The sequence below is a fragment of the Vidua chalybeata genome, chromosome 1 (genome assembly GCF_026979565.1).
Source record: "Vidua chalybeata isolate OUT-0048 chromosome 1, bVidCha1 merged haplotype, whole genome shotgun sequence".
Taxonomy (NCBI): Eukaryota; Metazoa; Chordata; class Aves; order Passeriformes; family Viduidae; genus Vidua; species Vidua chalybeata.
Window position 1 is genome coordinate 39,596,104 of NC_071530.1, and position 19,256 is coordinate 39,615,359.

The 19,256-nt window shown below is 35.1% G+C and overlaps 1 protein-coding gene across 1 annotated transcript in view; it reads right to left on the bottom strand.

Annotated features, from left to right (window-relative positions):
- NEK10 (NIMA related kinase 10) overlaps positions 1-17,334 on the bottom strand; it is a 123,671-nt gene extending 106,337 nt beyond the window's left edge. Inside the window, 16 exon segments of the mRNA XM_053936078.1 lie at positions 1,799-1,863; positions 3,996-4,073; positions 6,115-6,176; positions 6,641-6,785; positions 7,271-7,499; positions 8,898-8,978; positions 9,947-10,026; positions 11,098-11,165; positions 11,506-11,574; positions 12,095-12,152; positions 12,627-12,717; positions 15,028-15,123; positions 15,634-15,727; positions 15,730-15,760; positions 16,881-16,941; positions 17,261-17,334. Of these exon segments, the coding sequence (XP_053792053.1) occupies positions 1,799-1,863; positions 3,996-4,073; positions 6,115-6,176; positions 6,641-6,785; positions 7,271-7,499; positions 8,898-8,978; positions 9,947-10,026; positions 11,098-11,165; positions 11,506-11,574; positions 12,095-12,152; positions 12,627-12,717; positions 15,028-15,123; positions 15,634-15,727; positions 15,730-15,760; positions 16,881-16,941; positions 17,261-17,334 (1,382 nt within the window).
- Positions 17,335-19,256: the final 1,922 nt, after the last annotated feature.

The following is a 19,256-nucleotide window of genomic DNA, read 5'->3' on the forward strand; positions in this document are numbered from 1 at the left end:
TAGAGTATATACTCCTCAGCAGCAACTAAAACCTCAGTGTGTCATCAACATTACTGTCATACTGAATTCTGTACACAGCACTGTACCATCTACAAGAAAGAGAATTAACTCTATTCCAACCGAAATCAGGACAAACTTTCACCAAGAACACTTCAAATGTACTAAATGGACAGTACATTTATCCTCAACTATCGTGAGACATAATCATTAAGATCACAAATGCTCCAGTCTTTGGCATACACAGACTGTATGAGTTAGGAACAATACCACAGCATGCATCTATAAAGTACATATTAACTATCATCAGAGAGAAAGTAAATTGGTCTTAATTTCATTAAGGTTGTAAAAAAGCAAGGCTTAATAAAATTCCGAAACAATAAATAAAAGTTTTTCAGCTCTCCCCAAAAATTCAAAAGGTACTACACTTGTACTAGTTGTAGGACTAAATAAAGTGAGGGTTTGTTTAAATACTGCAATAGTTTTGAACTAATTGCTGTAGAAATTATCCAAATAAGTTTCTGTTCTTCCAATTTTCCTGAACTCCTGCAGATCTTTGACAGAACTATAAATGCTTTACAAGGGAAATTTTGAGCTTATACTTGAAAGTACATTTAGACTTCTCCATATTTAGAATGGACTAAAGATAAGGAAAGGTTGTTGAGACAAGAGTGCCCCTCAGTGGCAGTAGTTCATATAAAATACAATTGTATGAGACTTTGAAAACCATATTTGGAATATTTCTTTTCATTACTCAAGGACAATTGCACCATTAAATCACATCCTTTAAAAACTGCATCATTATTAAGAATCTGAGGGGATTTAGCACATACAATTTCATAATGAATAAATTTAAATATGTAGATCATAAAAGGTAAAATATTTACTACGAAACAACAGTTGCTAAATATTTATAGCTGAGTGTTTTATGGATGGGTGTGCATGTGTGTTTACAGTTTACTGTTATATTTAAAGAAGAGAGATGGAGTTTTGCATAAAGACTGCTCACAACAATTCTGCAGCATTCAAATTGTTTGTTTTCTTCTGTGTCATGAACAGCAAGAAAACATGCAGTAATTCTTTGAGGACTTTGAAAACTACAGGACATGAACTGCCTGGCAGGCTTGCTGTGTGTACTAGGTTTTATTAATTTGCTCAAAGACTAAAACTATGCCATGCTTTGTACTGCTCACACACATACTGCTTTCAAAATCTGTCCTGGAACATGCCTAGGTTCCTTCCTCCACACTGTGGGGATTACATAAGCATAGATCAAGAGTATTCACTACTACAGACTTATACAAATAGCACCTCACTGCAGATGATCTGGGACCAACTGAAGGATGCTAAACAATTTCATGGCAGAATTGGAATAAAATAGACAGCTGTTATACTTTGTATGTTCATTAGTACTCGTTCTCTAATCTGGTTATTTCAATATTCTTGCTAATTTAAATAAAACCGGGCCTGCAAATTGCATATGCTAATCTTCAGGGTAAAAGTATGTTTTATTGTCAGCAGTGTTAAATCTGTCCTCAACATATATAACAGGTTGATTCATGGGGGGAGAAGGAGCCCACACAGAGGTAGGTTGTCTGGCATGCACACAACAGGAGTCCCAGTACTGAACACCTAATCTGGTAGGCTGGCACTGGATGCAATGCAGGGATGACTATCTGTAGTTGTGGACATAGCAAAAATTGCCCATTACAAAATAAATGACATTTAGAAAATATTTCTTTCTGATTGGACTTTTGATAGCTATCCTAAAAGAGTTTCACAAAACATATGGTTAAAATACCTTTCAAAAATATGTCGATTTCTTTCCATACTGAAGAGAAATTTCAGGGCTCTGAAAATATAATACTGCAGTAGGAAAAGCTCAATACAGTACAATACAGTAGAAAAATCTCTCATTCAATTAATGAGAGATTCATTACACGTGGAAAAGCCACTGATAAACAACAAGGATTCCCCTTGATACCTTACACACTGTCAAACTTTGTATTTAAATGACAGATTATTTTATTAACCTGATAACAAAGGGAATAAAAATATATTAAGTTTCTCCAGCATTTTAAAAGTACACAAGGACATTTAGGGGGGAAAACAAGTGAATTAAAAAAAAGTGGTGACAATAGCTACAGCACATTTAGGCATAACTAAATCTTGATAATCTCTTTTCATCTGCAGATAGCTCAAGACTTGAGACCTGCTTTCTTCTCTAATGCTGAAAAAGGTAAATGTAATCAGTGGGCTTGTACTGTTGCAGTAAAAAAACAATTTTCTGAAAAACGCTGTGTGGGATACCATAAGTTCTAACAGGGACAGAAAAGAAGAGATTACTCAATTTTTTGACGCCAAATTTGCCATATTTACAGAGGACTTTATGTACCTCAGCTTCCTCATAGACCTTAGTTCCAATACAAAGAAAGTTCTTTAAAACAGCTACTGGCAGGTGGTTAATATGTATGCTTTGATGCAATTCATCTTTAGCTCTGTTTATCAAGACTCAATGATATGGCACATTTATAGCTGAGCAAACAAAGATAGTCATGAATTAAGATCACTAAGGTAGCATGGCAGAAAGAAGCTGAAAATTTCATCACTGAAAACAGACACAGCGGGGCAGTAGAGAAACCACACCAGCATTGCAAGTATTCTAAGAAAAATATCAAACAGGATATTCCAATAGCTGCAACTGTATTTCACACCAGTAACACTTTTAAAGGCAATACAGATAGCAGTGTGAGAAGCTGAACAAGGTTTCATAAAAATGTACTTCTTGTCCAAAACAGACCTAGTTTTCATATGTGATCATTAAGTCCATTATTAATTCATATGGCTTCATGTTTAACCCAACTACAGCTGCTTAGTAGCTCTTGTGAGTTATTTCCAACACATTCTGCTGGAATCTAAAAATCTCAGTGGGCATAAATTAAGCTCCTTACAGCTGTGTGAGGCAACTATACTGAGCATATGCTCCAGTTTGTTAGACTGCATGTTAGTTCCACATACCTACCCTCCAGGAAGGTTTGTATTTATCTCATCCTTAAGATGAAGTGCACTATAAAACCTCCTTGTAGTAGAAAGGTACCTACTGTACTGATTCTGCCCTCCAATTCTAATCTAGAAGAACTGTGATGAGAAATGTGACACTAGAAGTGGGGGGAGGGGGTTGTTTGTTTGGGGTTTGCTTTGTTTTGTTTTGGTTTTTTTTTTTGTGCTGGAAATGCCTTTCTTTGCTATTCAAGCACACCTACCTGATTAAATAGTGGAGTAGCTGTATAGCCATTTCAGGGGCTCTGTCAGAACAAAGACCATGTGAGAGGCAGGATCATGAATGCCTTCAGCTGTGCTAAGGACTTTGCCAACTGAAGCAGCAGCAGTTGTGCTCATCCCTGAACCCCTAAGCACTACATTCCGATATCTTAAAGAGACACCACTGCACAGAGCCTGAGAAAAGGCTACCAGGTCATGAATTACTACTGATAACTTTTAGCCTAAGTTGACTCAAACCAGTACATTGATGGGGGTAATGGCATGCACCATTCTATGCTTATTTGGCCTATATTTATTCTACACTTAAATTTTCTCTATTTTATACACTGCCTTCATGTATTTTATTTAACATTCATAGCAAAATGCTCCAGAAATAAATAGATATTAGTAGAGTATCAAGACTAGGGTGAGTTTCAGTGAAGATCAAAGCTCTATAAAGAAGATCTGATGCTTGACAGCCTGAAAAATAGAGGCTATCACAAGAAAAATATTGACTTTCCTTTACACTCTATGAGGTGCCAGAAACAAAGTAAATCAAAACAGAAATTGAGTCTCTATTTAACTTTCACTTCCTGGGCTATTTGTTGTTTTGGGGCAGGGGGATTCCCCTTTAAATATGATTTATTTGTACTGTACTTCAAAATAAACTTTAATTCATAAAAAATTTTCAGGGACTGTTGCGGCTTTCATTGTGTAATGATAATAAAGTGAGTAACTTGCAATAAACTGGCTTTTTCAGCATTTCTTTCTTTGTCTGGTAAAATAGGCTTTGCTATTGTATATATTGCATTTGCCTGGAAACAGAAAAAGGTCAGCATTCGTAGTGCCCCTTTCCATGCAAACCACAAATAAAAATCAATGTTCAGATAAATCAGAAGCTAATAGCAATGGATAAGTTCTCAACATCTTGTTGCACACCTAAAATATAAGCTTAAACGTGTATAAGAATTAAATCATTGTTACATTTAAACTGATACCACAAATAGAGCCTGTGAACAGAAAAATAAGAAATGCTTCTATCTCTATAGGTGAAGGAAATTGCAGCAATAGATCTCCTGTCACCATGTGGCACCATATTTTGAACTGTCAGGAACAAAATTCAAGTCTCAATAAAAATAAATTGGAGGAACACCAAAGCGATAGCCTGAGAAGTCTGTCCATGCCTCCAGGATTTTATGAAAACCACACTGAATTCAGCTTCCATTTTCTTGCCACCATTTATCCTCCACTTTTCTATCCACTTTGTAGGTCTGATAGATGGGCACTGGCAGATTTAGTTGGAGTACTGCTCCCAGTTACTTGACAAGGTCCCTGATGGAGACTACTCTCCTCTAGCAGACTTGAAGGGAATATGTGTCAGCTCTGCAGAGGCCCTTCTTCAGTTCCTGATGTTTTCTTCTACTGCTCATGAAGGTAGAATTAAGCTTAGACCATGGTTAAGCTCAGGTTTTGGGCTGTGTAGTGGAGCCATTGAGTCAAACACATTCTGTCTGCTACCAGAATTACTGCAGACTGCTGCCAAGGCTGTGACAAGGACAAAGGACAAACAGACTGAGAACAGCTACAACAGAAGCAAAAGTTCCCAAGATCCCTTTGGCACCAATGATATACACCTTTACAGGTTACTCAGATTGACTTCCTTGGCACAGAAGTGAAAAAGCTGCACACCTTTTCCTCTGTTTTTAACCCAAGTGAGTTGCTTCTCCTTGCTCACTATGCAACTCTCAAAGTTATATTAACAAAAAGAAAAGAGGTAGGATTTAAAATTACTACAGTGGTATCGGAACTCCAATGGAAATGAACATGCTTGAGGCTATGTCCTGAGCTGAAAGGGGGATGTTGGTCGGTGCTAAAACAAATGGAGAGCTTGGTGTCTTTTAACATAATGAGCAGAAGAAGTTAAGTCTGAAACACCTCTTCCAGCTCTGCATATTGTACTATCAATTTTTAAGTGATTTACTGACACAACAGTCACCATGCACTGCTGGGGCAATGCCGAAAACCTCTCTGTCAAAACCATTTAATTTAAACAAGTGATATTTTATTTTATTGAAATCAGACTCAGCCTAAAATATATAATTATACTGTTCAGATAAAAGTTGTCTAAATCAGTACAGTTTATTAACAATGTTGGTGCACAAAAATATTTTTTTCTAGACTTACTTTCATTTATTTTCTCTTAACCAATGCTTTTGAAACATACACAAACTTCTTTCTGTACATATTTAAGGTTCTTATTCTCTCAGCTCCTCCAAGAATACCTCTAGCTGGGTTTTAAGCTAACTTGAAGGCTTTGATTTAACATTTAGAGTTTAACAGCTGGCTACAGCTTTTAGCTGATATTAATGCCCTTAATATTTATATCTTTGACTAGGTCTGGAATACAACCAGGGATTTTAAGAATGGTTTATCCCTGGAGATAGAATGCCAGGAAGTTCTCTCAGAAATACCACACTCTTACAAAAAGAGAAATAGTTTGTGAAACAGCAACATGTTAATTTTCAGCTGCATAGTTTTTTGTACTAAACATCAAGAAATTCAGAATTTGCATTTCTCAGTTTATTCTGTGATTACTTTTATTTAATATCCTATTTTGAATATGACAAAAGCATGGCAAGAGATGCCAAAATGAACCTTGTCTGAATAAAGTTGTTTATTCTTCCTGTGTTGATAACCTTTGTGTCTATGTCTCTGAGTGCAAAATGATAAAGAAACAGAAATACTAAAGTTATAGACAGGCATATTTCCAATTTCTTAAATTATGATAACAAAGAACAACAATTAAGTGAAGTTATAAACTGTAATGCCTTATTTAACTGAATAAAATCTTCCTACCTGTATAAGCTGGTAAGCATGAGCCTCATTGAGCACCAGTTCAGTAACTGCAGCACAACAAGCTAGAATAAAAATTCAGAAGTAACATTTAGGGCCATTTGACTCTACTGAGAAATCTCCTCCAAAAGGAATTTGCTCCATAACTACAAATGAATCCTCACCTGACTAGAAGTCATTAAAATACCACTTTGAAATCATATGATTCATATTGATCTATCATAGAAAATTTAAATAGTGAAGAAATATAACTATCTAACTAACTAACTTACTTTTTTGTCACTGTTTCTACAGGTGAAGAAATACATATGATTCCCAGATACTTAATACTTTATGCTTTGCTTCCTTCTAACAAAAGCATGCTTTTTGAAAATAAGTGCTAGTATCACACATTTGAAAATAAGCAAATCTGATCTGATGCTCCGACTCCCTAAAGCAGGTGTAAGTATTTACAAATTTGTAATATTTTGAAACCTTTTGCACAAGTGTATGTAAAGACATAACAGAGTACTAGACCTTATAAACCTACCTGCTTGAAGTGAGAAAGTATTTTCTTGTATCTCATCAGGACTCAGCTCATCTGACAAATGAAGATACTGGATTATCCCTGCTGCATTTGCACTAGATAAACTTCCAGCTGAAGAGTTTGATATAAGGGTCAGATGAGCCTTTCCCTGAAAGAAAAAAAAAAAAAAAATCAAGTTGCAGTGTTAAAATGGCTTAATATGTCTTTGTTAACCATTCCCAAAGTTCTGAAAATTTGTATGCTTTTACTAAATTAGCTAATACACTTTGAAAAAGCAAACAAGCCTTTAAACAGAAAATTCCTTTACTAGGTTTACCGATTATATTCACAATTCTAGCTCACTAAATAGGTTTCTGATTAATAGGAAAACTAAACTGACAGTAATGCCATATTTATGACTTATTCATTATTTAGTTTATACACTAAAGATATGAAAAATGCCTTAGGATATGAAATACGAAAGGCTGGAAAAAATATTGCTTATTCATTATGTTCTAAATAGTCTTTTAAATTTTGCTGGTATCACATACCAGCTGAACAAGCCAAAGATGCTATTTGATAGAACAGGACTTGGTCAAATATATCTTAAAAGAACAGTCTTGTACAATTGCCACAATGTTGAGGACTGAAAACCTACTCCTGTAACATATGAAGGAGCTGCTTGATTCTACCCCAGATCCAAATTTCCACACTAGTCTTAGGATCTTCACAAACTTGTACCAGATTACAAACTGTACTCCATAGAAGTTTGATGTGATCAGAATGGAGAAAACTGAGCATGACTGCAACTCCTTCATACATTTTTATTTGCTCTTTGACTCATGACTCTGCACAAAGGAGTCATAGCAACTCTGCTGTGAACCTGAAAAAAAATCAGCAAGCAATTTCAACAATAACTCCATCATTACTTTGTATTGTCAGTTAAAAAAGGAAAAAAAAAACCACAGGAAGTTTAAAAAAGAACAGAGATCTCCTCTTAAAAAAATAAAAGAAGTTAAAGAAAACAACTTAAAGTCACTGCAACCTGGTTAAAGTCATTGTTTAAAAGACAAAAGAAGACAATGGTCCAAATTTTCACAAGGGATAAAATCATATTTATACTGAATTCAACTGCCAGGCATACCCAGCCAGGATGGGAGGTGGCCAGGTGGCCTGCAGTCATCTGTGCTATCACCTTCTTATTAATGGCATTAGTAGTACAAGTAGCACTGACTGCATGAACTTGTAAAGTCTATCTGTGGAACTCGAATTGCCTAGTTCCACAGATAACAGAAAACTGCATCATTCTTCTCTAGTATAGTTTGAATATTATATTTAGAAAGTGGTTGGATATATACCTTAAAAGGTTTATATAAGACTTTCATTAACTGCAATGAAGGTGGACTTCCCATGGAAAATATGGTTAAGGATATCCAATTCCACTTAAAGCAAAAAAGCTCCATCTGTGTTTAATGAAACATGTGAATTCAGATTCATATCTGAATTTAAAATTATCCTTAACTGGCATTGAACTTCATCATCTTCCTGTCTACATTCAAATTCTAACTCTTACATCTAACTTTTGATTTACATATAACCCAGAACCTTCAAACCCAGAAACTAAATAAAACCTTTTCATATATTAACTTTCTCCATTCTTAGTCACATATAAGTTCATTTATATGTGTGAAATAGTTAAGCATGAAATTTTAAAAACCTCTTCAGAATTTTAAAGGCGATAAGTGATGTATTATCAAATTTGAAAGTCTTTCTGTTTCTCACTGAAACTCAGTAATGCTTTGCTATCAGTCTTAGCTGAGATGATTAAATAATTGAAGGAACATTGATGATTTTCTAAAGAAGAGGATGTGGGATCTGACTCAGCCTCTGGCACAAACTACAGCAGCTCTAGGTCTTGCAATTTTACTAGTTTATACTGGGCATCCCAGGAACTGTCAGGGCTCAGCATGCTTTCCATCTAACCACTCAGGTCTGCCAGGAGCAACAAAAAGATGCACCAAGCAAAGTGACTGCTATCACTTTATGATAACATTGCAACTCATTTGCACTGGAGACCACCAGTGCAGAGAGAGATGGATTACAATGAAACTGCTGGAAAAGATTTTGCTACATCAGTGTATGACTGAAAATACACAGGTATCAGAATTTGACCTTGGGTATATTCAAGTGGCACATTTTCTAATTCCTCTAAATATACACATCCCTAAATAAAAAAGTCAAAATTTATTTTAACACAATTAATCCACACACAAAGTCTCACCTGTTAGAGAGAAAATTGTGTTCATGTAATATCACCAGCAATTTCTCAACAATCTCACTTATCTCCTCCCTACATTTTGGACTACAAATTGATTATTCCTGGCATTTAAATCAGATGAAATTATATGAAAAACACACATTGCTCTTTAGCCTCCATCTTTGTACATTTGATGAACTTTTTTTTCCCCAAGTCTTAAGTAATAATACCAAATTGTGCACACAAGCACTTAAAGCCACAAATATATGCTGGGTCAAGAGAAACAGTGCAACAATTTTCCAGTTTTCCCAGTACAAAAAAAAAGTAAATGTGGATGCGTAAAAATAAAAACACAACTATATTTTGTGTCTTACTGGTAATTAAGCAAATGGAGTACATTTTTAAAAACAACCACAATTTCTATGAACATTTGTAATATACTCCAAACTCTTTCTTGCCCAGTCCAAATGTGACACAAAATCCTACATTACATTCAGTGAAGAAAGTTAAATGGAAGTTGAAAATGTATGTATAACATCATTTAAATTAACACAGACATTAAAAACAAATTAAACTGAATCAGAGTTTTGGGAAATCTGGGAGACAGCAGATCAATAGTAGCAGTTTTTCTCCTATAATACCATTATAGATGAAAGTTACTCTGCCCCCCTTTTTATCTTTATTTAACCACTAATTATTGAGAAGAGGGCACATATACATGGATTTGGCTGTATGAGTTTATTATTTACTACACTGAGCAATATTCTACCTGATTATTATGAGGCACTGCTATATTAAGCTGAGAACAAAATATTTTTATATCCAGGAAGTCAGTAGGAATTCCAGAATCCTTCATGAGGATTGCAAAGACAGATTCCGTGATTCCAGTCTTGCAGAGCCATCCACATTAACAAGAAGTCTGATGCCAGGACCAATGTTTCTATTTAGCGTCTATTGCTTCAATATAAAATTAAAAACATTTAAGTTCTCCTCATAGAGAGTAGTTTTAATATTGAGTCAAGAGAAAACATTAAAAAGATTTTGTTAATTATAGCACATTAAGTTGAACCTACCATTCTGCTGAGCTAGTTGCGGAAAGAAGTTCACCAAAAAACTCATGGCTGTCTCTGGCAGATAACAAATTTACTAAGGTCTGGAAAAGAAAATGAAACAAGGTAAGTGAATGTGTGATTCTGTGTAAATATAAACTATATTGTTTTATTTTAAAACTCAAACACAAATAGAAATATTTATTGAGAAGTAAAAATTAAGATACCAAAGCCTTAAAAGTTAAAAGTCTTAGATAAATGTTAGAAGTCTTAGATACATTTAAAGTACACTTAAATATACACCTAAAATCTTAGAATACACCCAGTAGGACAAGCAAGGATGTTTCTTCTCCATCTACAATTAGTATCTCTTTGACTGCTAAAGCATCTCTATTACACTACTGTAAAAATTTGATTTTGTGTAACACTTCAGAACTCTAAATCAGGCCTCCTGAAGTAAAAAGTTAATATTCAGCTTATACTTAAACATTACAGTAATTTAAGGCCCTGCCTGTATTTCTGCTCATGATTAATATTTAAGTAAACTCCATATTTGTCTAGATTCTCTAAAAATAAGTTGTCTGATACTATATGATCACAATTGCCATTGTTTTTCTACAGCATGATAGAATCATGAAAACCTAGTTATATTGATTTTGATCTCAACCCTATCTCAGTTTAGCCACACACCAGCAATAGTCAAGTACAGATTCTTAGACTGATGGTAATGTATAGCAAGGGATGTCTGAGTTGACACAGAATAATTAGACACAGAATACTTTACAAGTGAAAAACCACATCAGAAATCTGTCTAAGAAAACTTTAAAATATGTTTACATTTTAAAAGTATATAAAACTATTAGACTCATAGTAACATGTAGCTCAGGACAGTGTATACATGAGTGCTACTTTTTATATGAACAAATTTTTAGTCCAAATGTCTACAATCTGTTTATCTCAAACAGCCAATAATCATACATCAGACCATTTAACTTACAGAGAAGAACTTATTTGTATGATACTATTAATACATCTGTAAAACACAGAGGTTATCTTACCTTACAAGACTGACAAGGTAAGGAATTTAGTCCCACCTAGGTCAAATCTGAAAAGCATGTGTTATTCTATTAAGTAGCTAATTCAACAAAATTAGCAATTTTAGAAAGCACTTATACTTTATGTGCTCCACTTGCTATAACCCATTCTCTTTGCTTTCTAACAGCAGCAAGCCTTTGGAAAATATCTGTGGAACAAAGGAAGACACACATTGACTCTTTCTCACTAATATTTTTATTTTACCAGTCAGATAACAGAGCAAAACACTGTATAAATTCTTTGAACCATAACTAGCTCAATTTACTCTTTTATTTCAATGCATAAAAAAATACTAATTTCTTAAAGAAATATTACTTATGCAGAAAAACAAGTTGCTCCCTTCTACAGGAATTTTAGCTTTTACTCATGTGATGATGCCTACAGTTAATATACTACTATCTTACTTAATGACCACCTGAAGTACTTTAAGCCTCACACAAAAAGTTGTGAGTAGCCTCATCATTTATGTTATCAGCTACTGCACTTACATGTCATGTTGACCGACTTGTCTACTTAATGCTGCTCTTCTCTGTAATTAAAATAACGATTTCCATATACTACAAGTAGGGGAGGAAAAATAAAGGATACCATTAGGAAAAAACGTTTGCAGACTTCATAAATCTAGACTGTTCTGCACAGGTAGAGCCTGTAGGTGGTGCATCTGTTTCATGAAAAAATATTCTGCAATGCAATAGTAGCGTAGCCCCAAGGTTTAAACCTGCTTGGACATTTAAAAAAACCCATTCATTTTCTCAGTGTGCTGTTCCCTTTGCAAAGTCATTTGCTACAGTGCAGGGTGACTTTGCTCATCTCCCTTCAAAAGTCTACAGTTTCTTTTGACGGAACCAAAAGAAATGTTGACTTTTCTAATTCTTCTCCCACTTCAGAAGGCATTTCTTAAGTCTCCTAACCACAAGTCCTAGATAAATGCAGCTAAATTATAGGACAGTTGTTTTGAAAACTAGTGAAAACAGAGGAAGAGACTCACTTCTTTCCAGAAATCAAGAACACCTGTACACTGCTTTTTACAGTATATATCATTCTAATCATAATAAACTGACAGGCAACATAAAGGACAAATGAGGAATTCTACCTGAGCTAGATTTTCAATTCCACGCAGGCTGTCGAGCATTTCCTACAGGAAAATTTAAAAAAAAAAAAAAAAAAAAAAAAGGAGTTCAGAATTACTTCTCATAAGTAGATAAAAACACAAGAGGTGAAATGTTAAAGATTCTTAAAGTGGAGCTTTCCATTTCCTTCATTAACTATATCATAGGAATTTTACATATCTTTATGATAAAGTCAAATACCAAGTCTAGGGCTCAGAACAATGACCAAGCCACCTGCTACGGAGATTTACAGTTTCTTTGTTAGGGTCAGCAACAACAGACACAACATAAGAAATAACAGAAATTGAGCAAGTTATGCAGTAATGGTGTAAAACCACTCTTGAAATCTGTTTATTTGCAATTCCCACCCTCACATATAGAAATCTAGATACATATATGTACATGTGCATTCATAAGAACAAACGTTTTTACACACAACTTGTACACATGACACTTACATGCATCCCCTTATCCAAGCAAGAAACAATATTTTGACATACTGACCTGGTACATGGATTCCTTATTAATAATCTCAGGCAGATTAATACTCTAAGAAAATGGATGGATGGAGCTTGAATAACCCATTGCCTGTAAATTAAATATTCAAAATATAAACCAAATGCAATTTAAAAAGTGTTTAAATACTTAAATAAAACAGCTTGATTCAGGATCAATTGACTAGATGATTAGTGAGCTACAAAAACTGTTCAATATACTAGACCATAGAACTTTTAATACCATTTATATTCAAACACAGTAGCAGCTATAAATAAATTTGTTACATTATATGAGCATTACCAGCCATCACTTATTATCACTGGACTGATGAGGGAAAGTACATACTCATCTCTAAGAACAAACTAACTGTGCTTTGATATAAACTTTTAGTGGTTGAATTGAGGCCCAAAAGAGCAAAGTAAATGAGAAACCACAGAGCAAACTTCAGTGCACAAAATACACTTATGCAAAAATATGAGTGCTACAGAAGTAAAAATAGCTATATTTAAAATATTCTTTTGAATTATCATAATCTATCCTGACTTTTAAAAGCTCCAATTCTATTATGCTGGAAATAAATTGTTATTTAGTTTAAATGTTCTTGAAATAGGATTGTATTTCCATATAGAACTTCCTCCTTTATATTTCTCCATATGATTCACCAGCCTAAGACATGGCAGAAAATACAAATCAGGTTTGCAGAAAGTGTCCAGGGGCAGAAATCCCGCATAAAATACCAGTAATGGAATCACTATTTCCATTGCCTGTTGAAAGTATATATCCCCATTTCCCTATTTAAAATAAATCTAAAATTAGACATCTTTGCCATGTGGTATTTTTTGTTGTTGTTGTTTTAACTGAAAGGACAAAATTTGTTTGGATAGGTTTCTTGGAAACAGAAAAAGTGTATGGGTCATGGCAGTTCTCTTCCCATTTCATCATTTGCAGTTGGGAATGATGCCAATAACTAAAAATACTTCCATAAAAATAAATGTTTTACAAATAGATACTAACAAACTCTCAGCCCTTTTAGGCCAATATTCTGCCCAAAGTAATACCATTTTTCATTATGATTCCATAATTGGCCACTTCAGAACAGCACAAAACTTTTCATTGAAAGAAAACAGCAACCATATACCTGCGTGCAAAATTTGTAGGTCAGATATTAAAGTGGCCTGAAGATATTACCACGGTGGACATGGTAATATCCATTACCATGGATATGAGCCTGATTAACATTTGAGAGCCCCTTCTACTACAGTTACATATACAATACACATTACTAGACACTGCAGGGTATATCCAGCTTATCTACATATCTACTAATTTATGCTTGTTTCACCAACCTTGCCTGAGTGCTTTCATTCTTAATACAAGAGGCTTGTTTTGACATATCACTATCACAAAGAACCCCCAAAGAAAACCAAAAAATAAGCCAAGTATGTCACAATGTATAAACAGAACTTGGGAAATCACAGTGTAAGCTATTCTTGTATTTCCAGCAAATGAAGCAGAGCCACTGACCTCCCACTGGTGAGTACTGAGTTTACATGCAAAAAGAGGTACCAGATTTAAAAATCACTTAAATAATCTGTCATTTAGATAATCAAAGAAGGGACCTCTAGTTCCCCAGTTGGTTCTGAATAAAGGTCTAAGCAAACTATATGGTGTTTTCAGATTCCTCTAGTAGTTTCATATTAATAACTTTAAATGCTCTAGGATTCCATCTTTAAACTTCTGTACCACTTAAGGGGTATTTTAGAAAATGTATTTGGGCTTTAAAAAGGAAAATACAATACACTGCAAAGGAGTATAGTAAAAAACTCCTGAAAAATATTTCTTTTTTTTCCTGAAAATATCTTTCTCTGCCCCCTCTATTTTTGTAAGGTCCTGTACTTTTTCCTCACATAAATGAGAGCAGCATGAGAAAAGGTATTACCCTTTTCAATCCTGTCATACACAGAAATACAAATAAACAGAAACAAGTGGCATCAACTCATCTGAATTTTATGGAAACCATCGGCCTTTCACTATAAAAGCAGCAGTCAAATACAAATACAAATACAAATAGAATCGGTAAAATAAATTAAAAAAGGAAATCATAGATTACAGACACCATATGCAGATGAATGATCAAGAAAACATAGCAGTTAGAATTTTGGTCATCCAAGTTTTGTCATATACACAGTCCTTCATTCTTCTGTTCCACTAACCTGGGCATTGCTCCTCAAAGCCAATACACAAGTGGTTATTTAAAACAACCACAAGTGCTGTGGTAATTTCCACAGAAAAGTGTGTTATTGTAACAATATGGGATATTATCCATGCATCTTGCTTCTTCATTGAAAGTAAGAAAGAGTGGCCCTCCTTCTTGGCTATGAATGTGTTTCATATACTGATCTGCAGGCAAGTCTGTCCTTAACTAAAGCTGTGAAGATATCTTGAAACAGCTGACACTTGGGATGCTTGTTAAAATTTCTCTCATTCTTGTGGGTCACACTAAAAAGGAAGAAAAAAAGAAAAATGATGAATTACAAATTAACTTGCCGCAAGACAGTTTTGCTCTGCTATGACTTAACATTAGCAACAAAAACTAAGAAATGTCATATCAGCAGTTACCACAGAATTACATGATTTCAGATTGCCAGACATTAACAGTCTGTTTCACGCATAATTTGGGACTATCAGAATGGTATAACTTTTCCAAATATAGAAACTATCACTATTTAAAATTAGTTTATTAACTCTTACCAGTATACTCTGCTGAGTGGGAAAGGTTGAAACTTACAAATGCAGGAACATAAACAATTAGTTTTAAAAAACTAAAAGTATGTAATTCCCATCTCAAATACTGGAATAACATGAAAAGTACAAGTAACAGACATACATAAAAATACAAATGCCTTCAACACTTCAACAAGGTGATACCCTTAGATACATAAAAATATCTCTCGTTCACAGATATGAGAGTGTCATCATCAGCATTTGATTTTTTTACCTAATTTTAACCTAAATTTTTCAAGCTCAACAGCTTCTGTTGATTCTTGTCATTGACCATTGGACTTTTGTTCATTGCTTTTGACATTTTCCCAAGTTCTTGTCTGGTTTGACCACTTTCAAAATATATAGCTGGAAGCTAAGGAGGGAAGGGTATAGTAGTCATGAGGCAAACACTGCATTTTGAGTTTTCTGAGAATATTATCACACAAAAATACCTTTTCTCAAGTTCTGACTTGAACTTTGGACCTAAAATTTGCCATTATAGAATACACAAACCTCCTCTGAAAAACAAAACTGTCGTGGTAGAAAACTGATGCAAAGCAAGACTGAAAAACAAGTATGGAGAGCTAAGTAAAAGGTGAAGAATGGCATCTTTTTAAATTTATGATAGCAAAGCTCGACAAAATCTGCAACACATGCTCATTATCTGTGTTTCTTACCTGTCCCAATTCCATAATTGCCCACTCTTCACATTCTTTTAGATTGTACAACTCACGTGTTTCAGCTTTCGGCTCAGAAGCAATTCCAGGCCTCTAACCAGGCAGAAAGTGCATAACTCCTACCTCACATGGATGAATCGTTTAGTCATTTTGTCATATCTTTTTACAGAATTGAAAGGGAGAAAATATTCTGTGATTCCAAAGACTCACACCCATCATCATGTGTTGGTTTTCTTTGCTTCAAATGGCAAATACAAGCTTCACTAAGTGAGTTGAGGTGAAGGAGATTTGACTTTCTCCTGTAAGTTGGTATTTAAGCCCTGGATATTTTTAGCTGAAGTGTTATTCTTCAAGGACAAATTGTTTATGGTTAAAATGCTGATCTTATTTTATATTCTTTACCACTCTTCCCCACGCTGTTACTCACGTATCTTTAAGCCTACCCTTCATGTGACATTGCAAAAGGGCACAGAGGAAAACCAATCTGCCAGGCTACTTTAATATATGCAACAATAGCTGGATAAAACCTTCTCAAGATACAAAATAAAGCATTTTCCTATTAAAATAAAAAAAAAAAATATGGTATAGTAGAATGGGACGTTTCAGTCTTTTACCCATTCTAAATGTGATTTGTCCCACACGGGTCTGATGTTGCCAAGAAAAAAGAAAAAGAGACAAGAGGAAAGACATCCACTACTCAAGATTTTGATAACATGTTTTAGTCATTATAGTACACAATGTTCTAAACAAATGCCAGAAACCATCACCATTAATTATAATTCTAAAGCACATTTAGTAACAGTTATTGAAAAATACCTGTTGGTTCCTTGACTGAACACTTAAGAGAGACTGAAGCCTTTTTAGATCAGAATAATCCCTAGGAAAAAACCACAACAGCATGTGTTAATAGTTACATAAAAGTATTTCCATAAGTGTAAAGAAAGTCAATAAGCAACAACGCTACTGACAGAAAATAAAGTTTTCTAGTGTTGCCTGGTGTCCACATTTTACGTACAGAAGAATTTACAGCTTCTCCAGAATGCCTTAAATCAACAAAGGTGTAAATAAACTTTGTGACCAGAGTAACAGTTGTCATGTTTATACTGCACTTCAAATTGAAGCATTCTGCTTTGGCAGCCAGTGTAAATTCCACACAAGTCCTGCTGAAGTTCAAAGTAAAACATTAGATACTATACCTCATAGAGATCCCAGGAGGCTTTTTTTCTGTTGCTTTTTCTGTGCTCTTCAACTTTTTGTCCTGATCTGGCATTGTGTATCACTATTATCATTATGGGGTTAAAAACTCTTTTCCTTAAAAGCAAAGTAGATACAAAGAATTATATCACTGCAGCAAAAGGAATATGTTTACTTACAGAACCAACTGATACTGCTTTTAGGAAAAAAAAAAAGAAACAGCTTTGCTATTTTCTCAGCATGAAGCCTTGGGCATTTTATCAGGACATCCTTGGAAATTCCAGATATTAATAAGAAAGCTTTTAACTTAACATACAGAAACCTTGGTTTTCCAACATATACATAGACAATACTCTCTTGCTCTTTGAGGTATTTTTTTATTAGGACTTTTCCTCATCTTACATCTTCTTGCTATTATTTCTCTGTGAATTGGATGGTTATGTTACAGCAATGCTTACAAGCTAACATCAAGGTTGTCAACAACAAGCTGTTGTCCAGACAACAGAGAATTCAATAGTTATATCATCCAAATAAACAAGTCAAATGAAGGGTAGAAAAAGTAAGTATCTGACAAAAAAATGAGACACATACAGTGAGTTGAGAGACGTGATTCTCCCCCTCTAATTGACTCTCCTGAGACCCCACCTGGACTACTGCATGCAGCTCTGGGGCTCCCATCAGAAGAACAGGGACCTGTTGGAGGGAGTCAGAGGGCTACAGAGAGGAACAGAGGGCTGGAGCACCTCCCCTTTGCTGAGAGAGGCTGAGAGAAGCAGATTTGTTTGGCCTGGAGAAAAGAAGGCTCCGAGGGAGATATCCAGCAGCAGCTCACTACCTAAAGGGGTCTACAAAAGAGTTGGAGAGGGACTTTTTACATGGGTATGTGGTGTTAGGACAATGGGATGATGACTTTATGTTAAAAGAAGTCAGGTTTAGATTAGATATAAGGAGGAAATTCTTTACTGTGAGGGTGATGAGGTACTGGAAAAGGTTGCCCAGAGACGTTGTGGACATGCCTGGAAGTGTCCAAGGTCAGGCTGGATGGGGCTGTGATCAACCTGGTATATAGTAACAGGTGCTTCTGCCATGGCAGAGACTTGGAAGTCGATGATCTTAAGGTCTCTTCCTACCCTAACCATTCTATGAATCTATGATCACACAGTCTGCCAAAGAATAACAGAAATTTTCAGTAGTTTAGAATCTAGGCCTTCTGAATGTCTTATACCAAACCTACCTGCTTTCCTTGCAGTGGGACACGCAGCTTCTTTCCACAGATGAGCAGATCCGTATGGCATGGCTTCATCAGGGTCATTATGACACATTAAATCTCTACGTAAAACCATTCAATCTCTAGGTCTGACTTCCCACAAAAGCCCTAACCTAGTCACTTTCACAGTACACAACACCTGTTCACTGAAAATCTTCTAAAGCCCTAGAAAAATACAGAAGGACATGGAAAGAGGATATTCAAGAGGGATCTCTTGCTCCAACAAAAGCAACTATATTGATGTGGATTCTTCTCTGAGTGAAAAAAAAAAAAAAAAAAGAAAGGTCAGGCACAGGCTGGGGCAGCAGAATTGTCCTAGAGAATTACATACAGATGTAGCATATTGGTAGAGTACTTTCAATTTAAAAACCAAGGCTATAATACCACTGTCTGATCCTTTCTATTTTACTGTTCACTAAACATGGATTGTTTAGATGTTCCCTTTGGTGTGTCCTTAATGGGATCTGTATCAAACCTGATGGCCTCCTTTTCTTGCTGTGCAGTGTAGAGTTCCTCTGATACTGATTTTTATTTCTCCTCCTCATAAAGGCAAAGAAGAAGAAGAAGAAAACTGGTCATAAAACAAAAGCATTGTAAACTAGCAGAAGCTGCTCCTTCCCAAATGAACATCAGAGTCATTTTTCCAGTTATACAATCTCACATCACAGAACTACCCAAAATGCAACTGTTGACAGTATGAACACATGCACTGTATTAAATCCCTCTCGGAA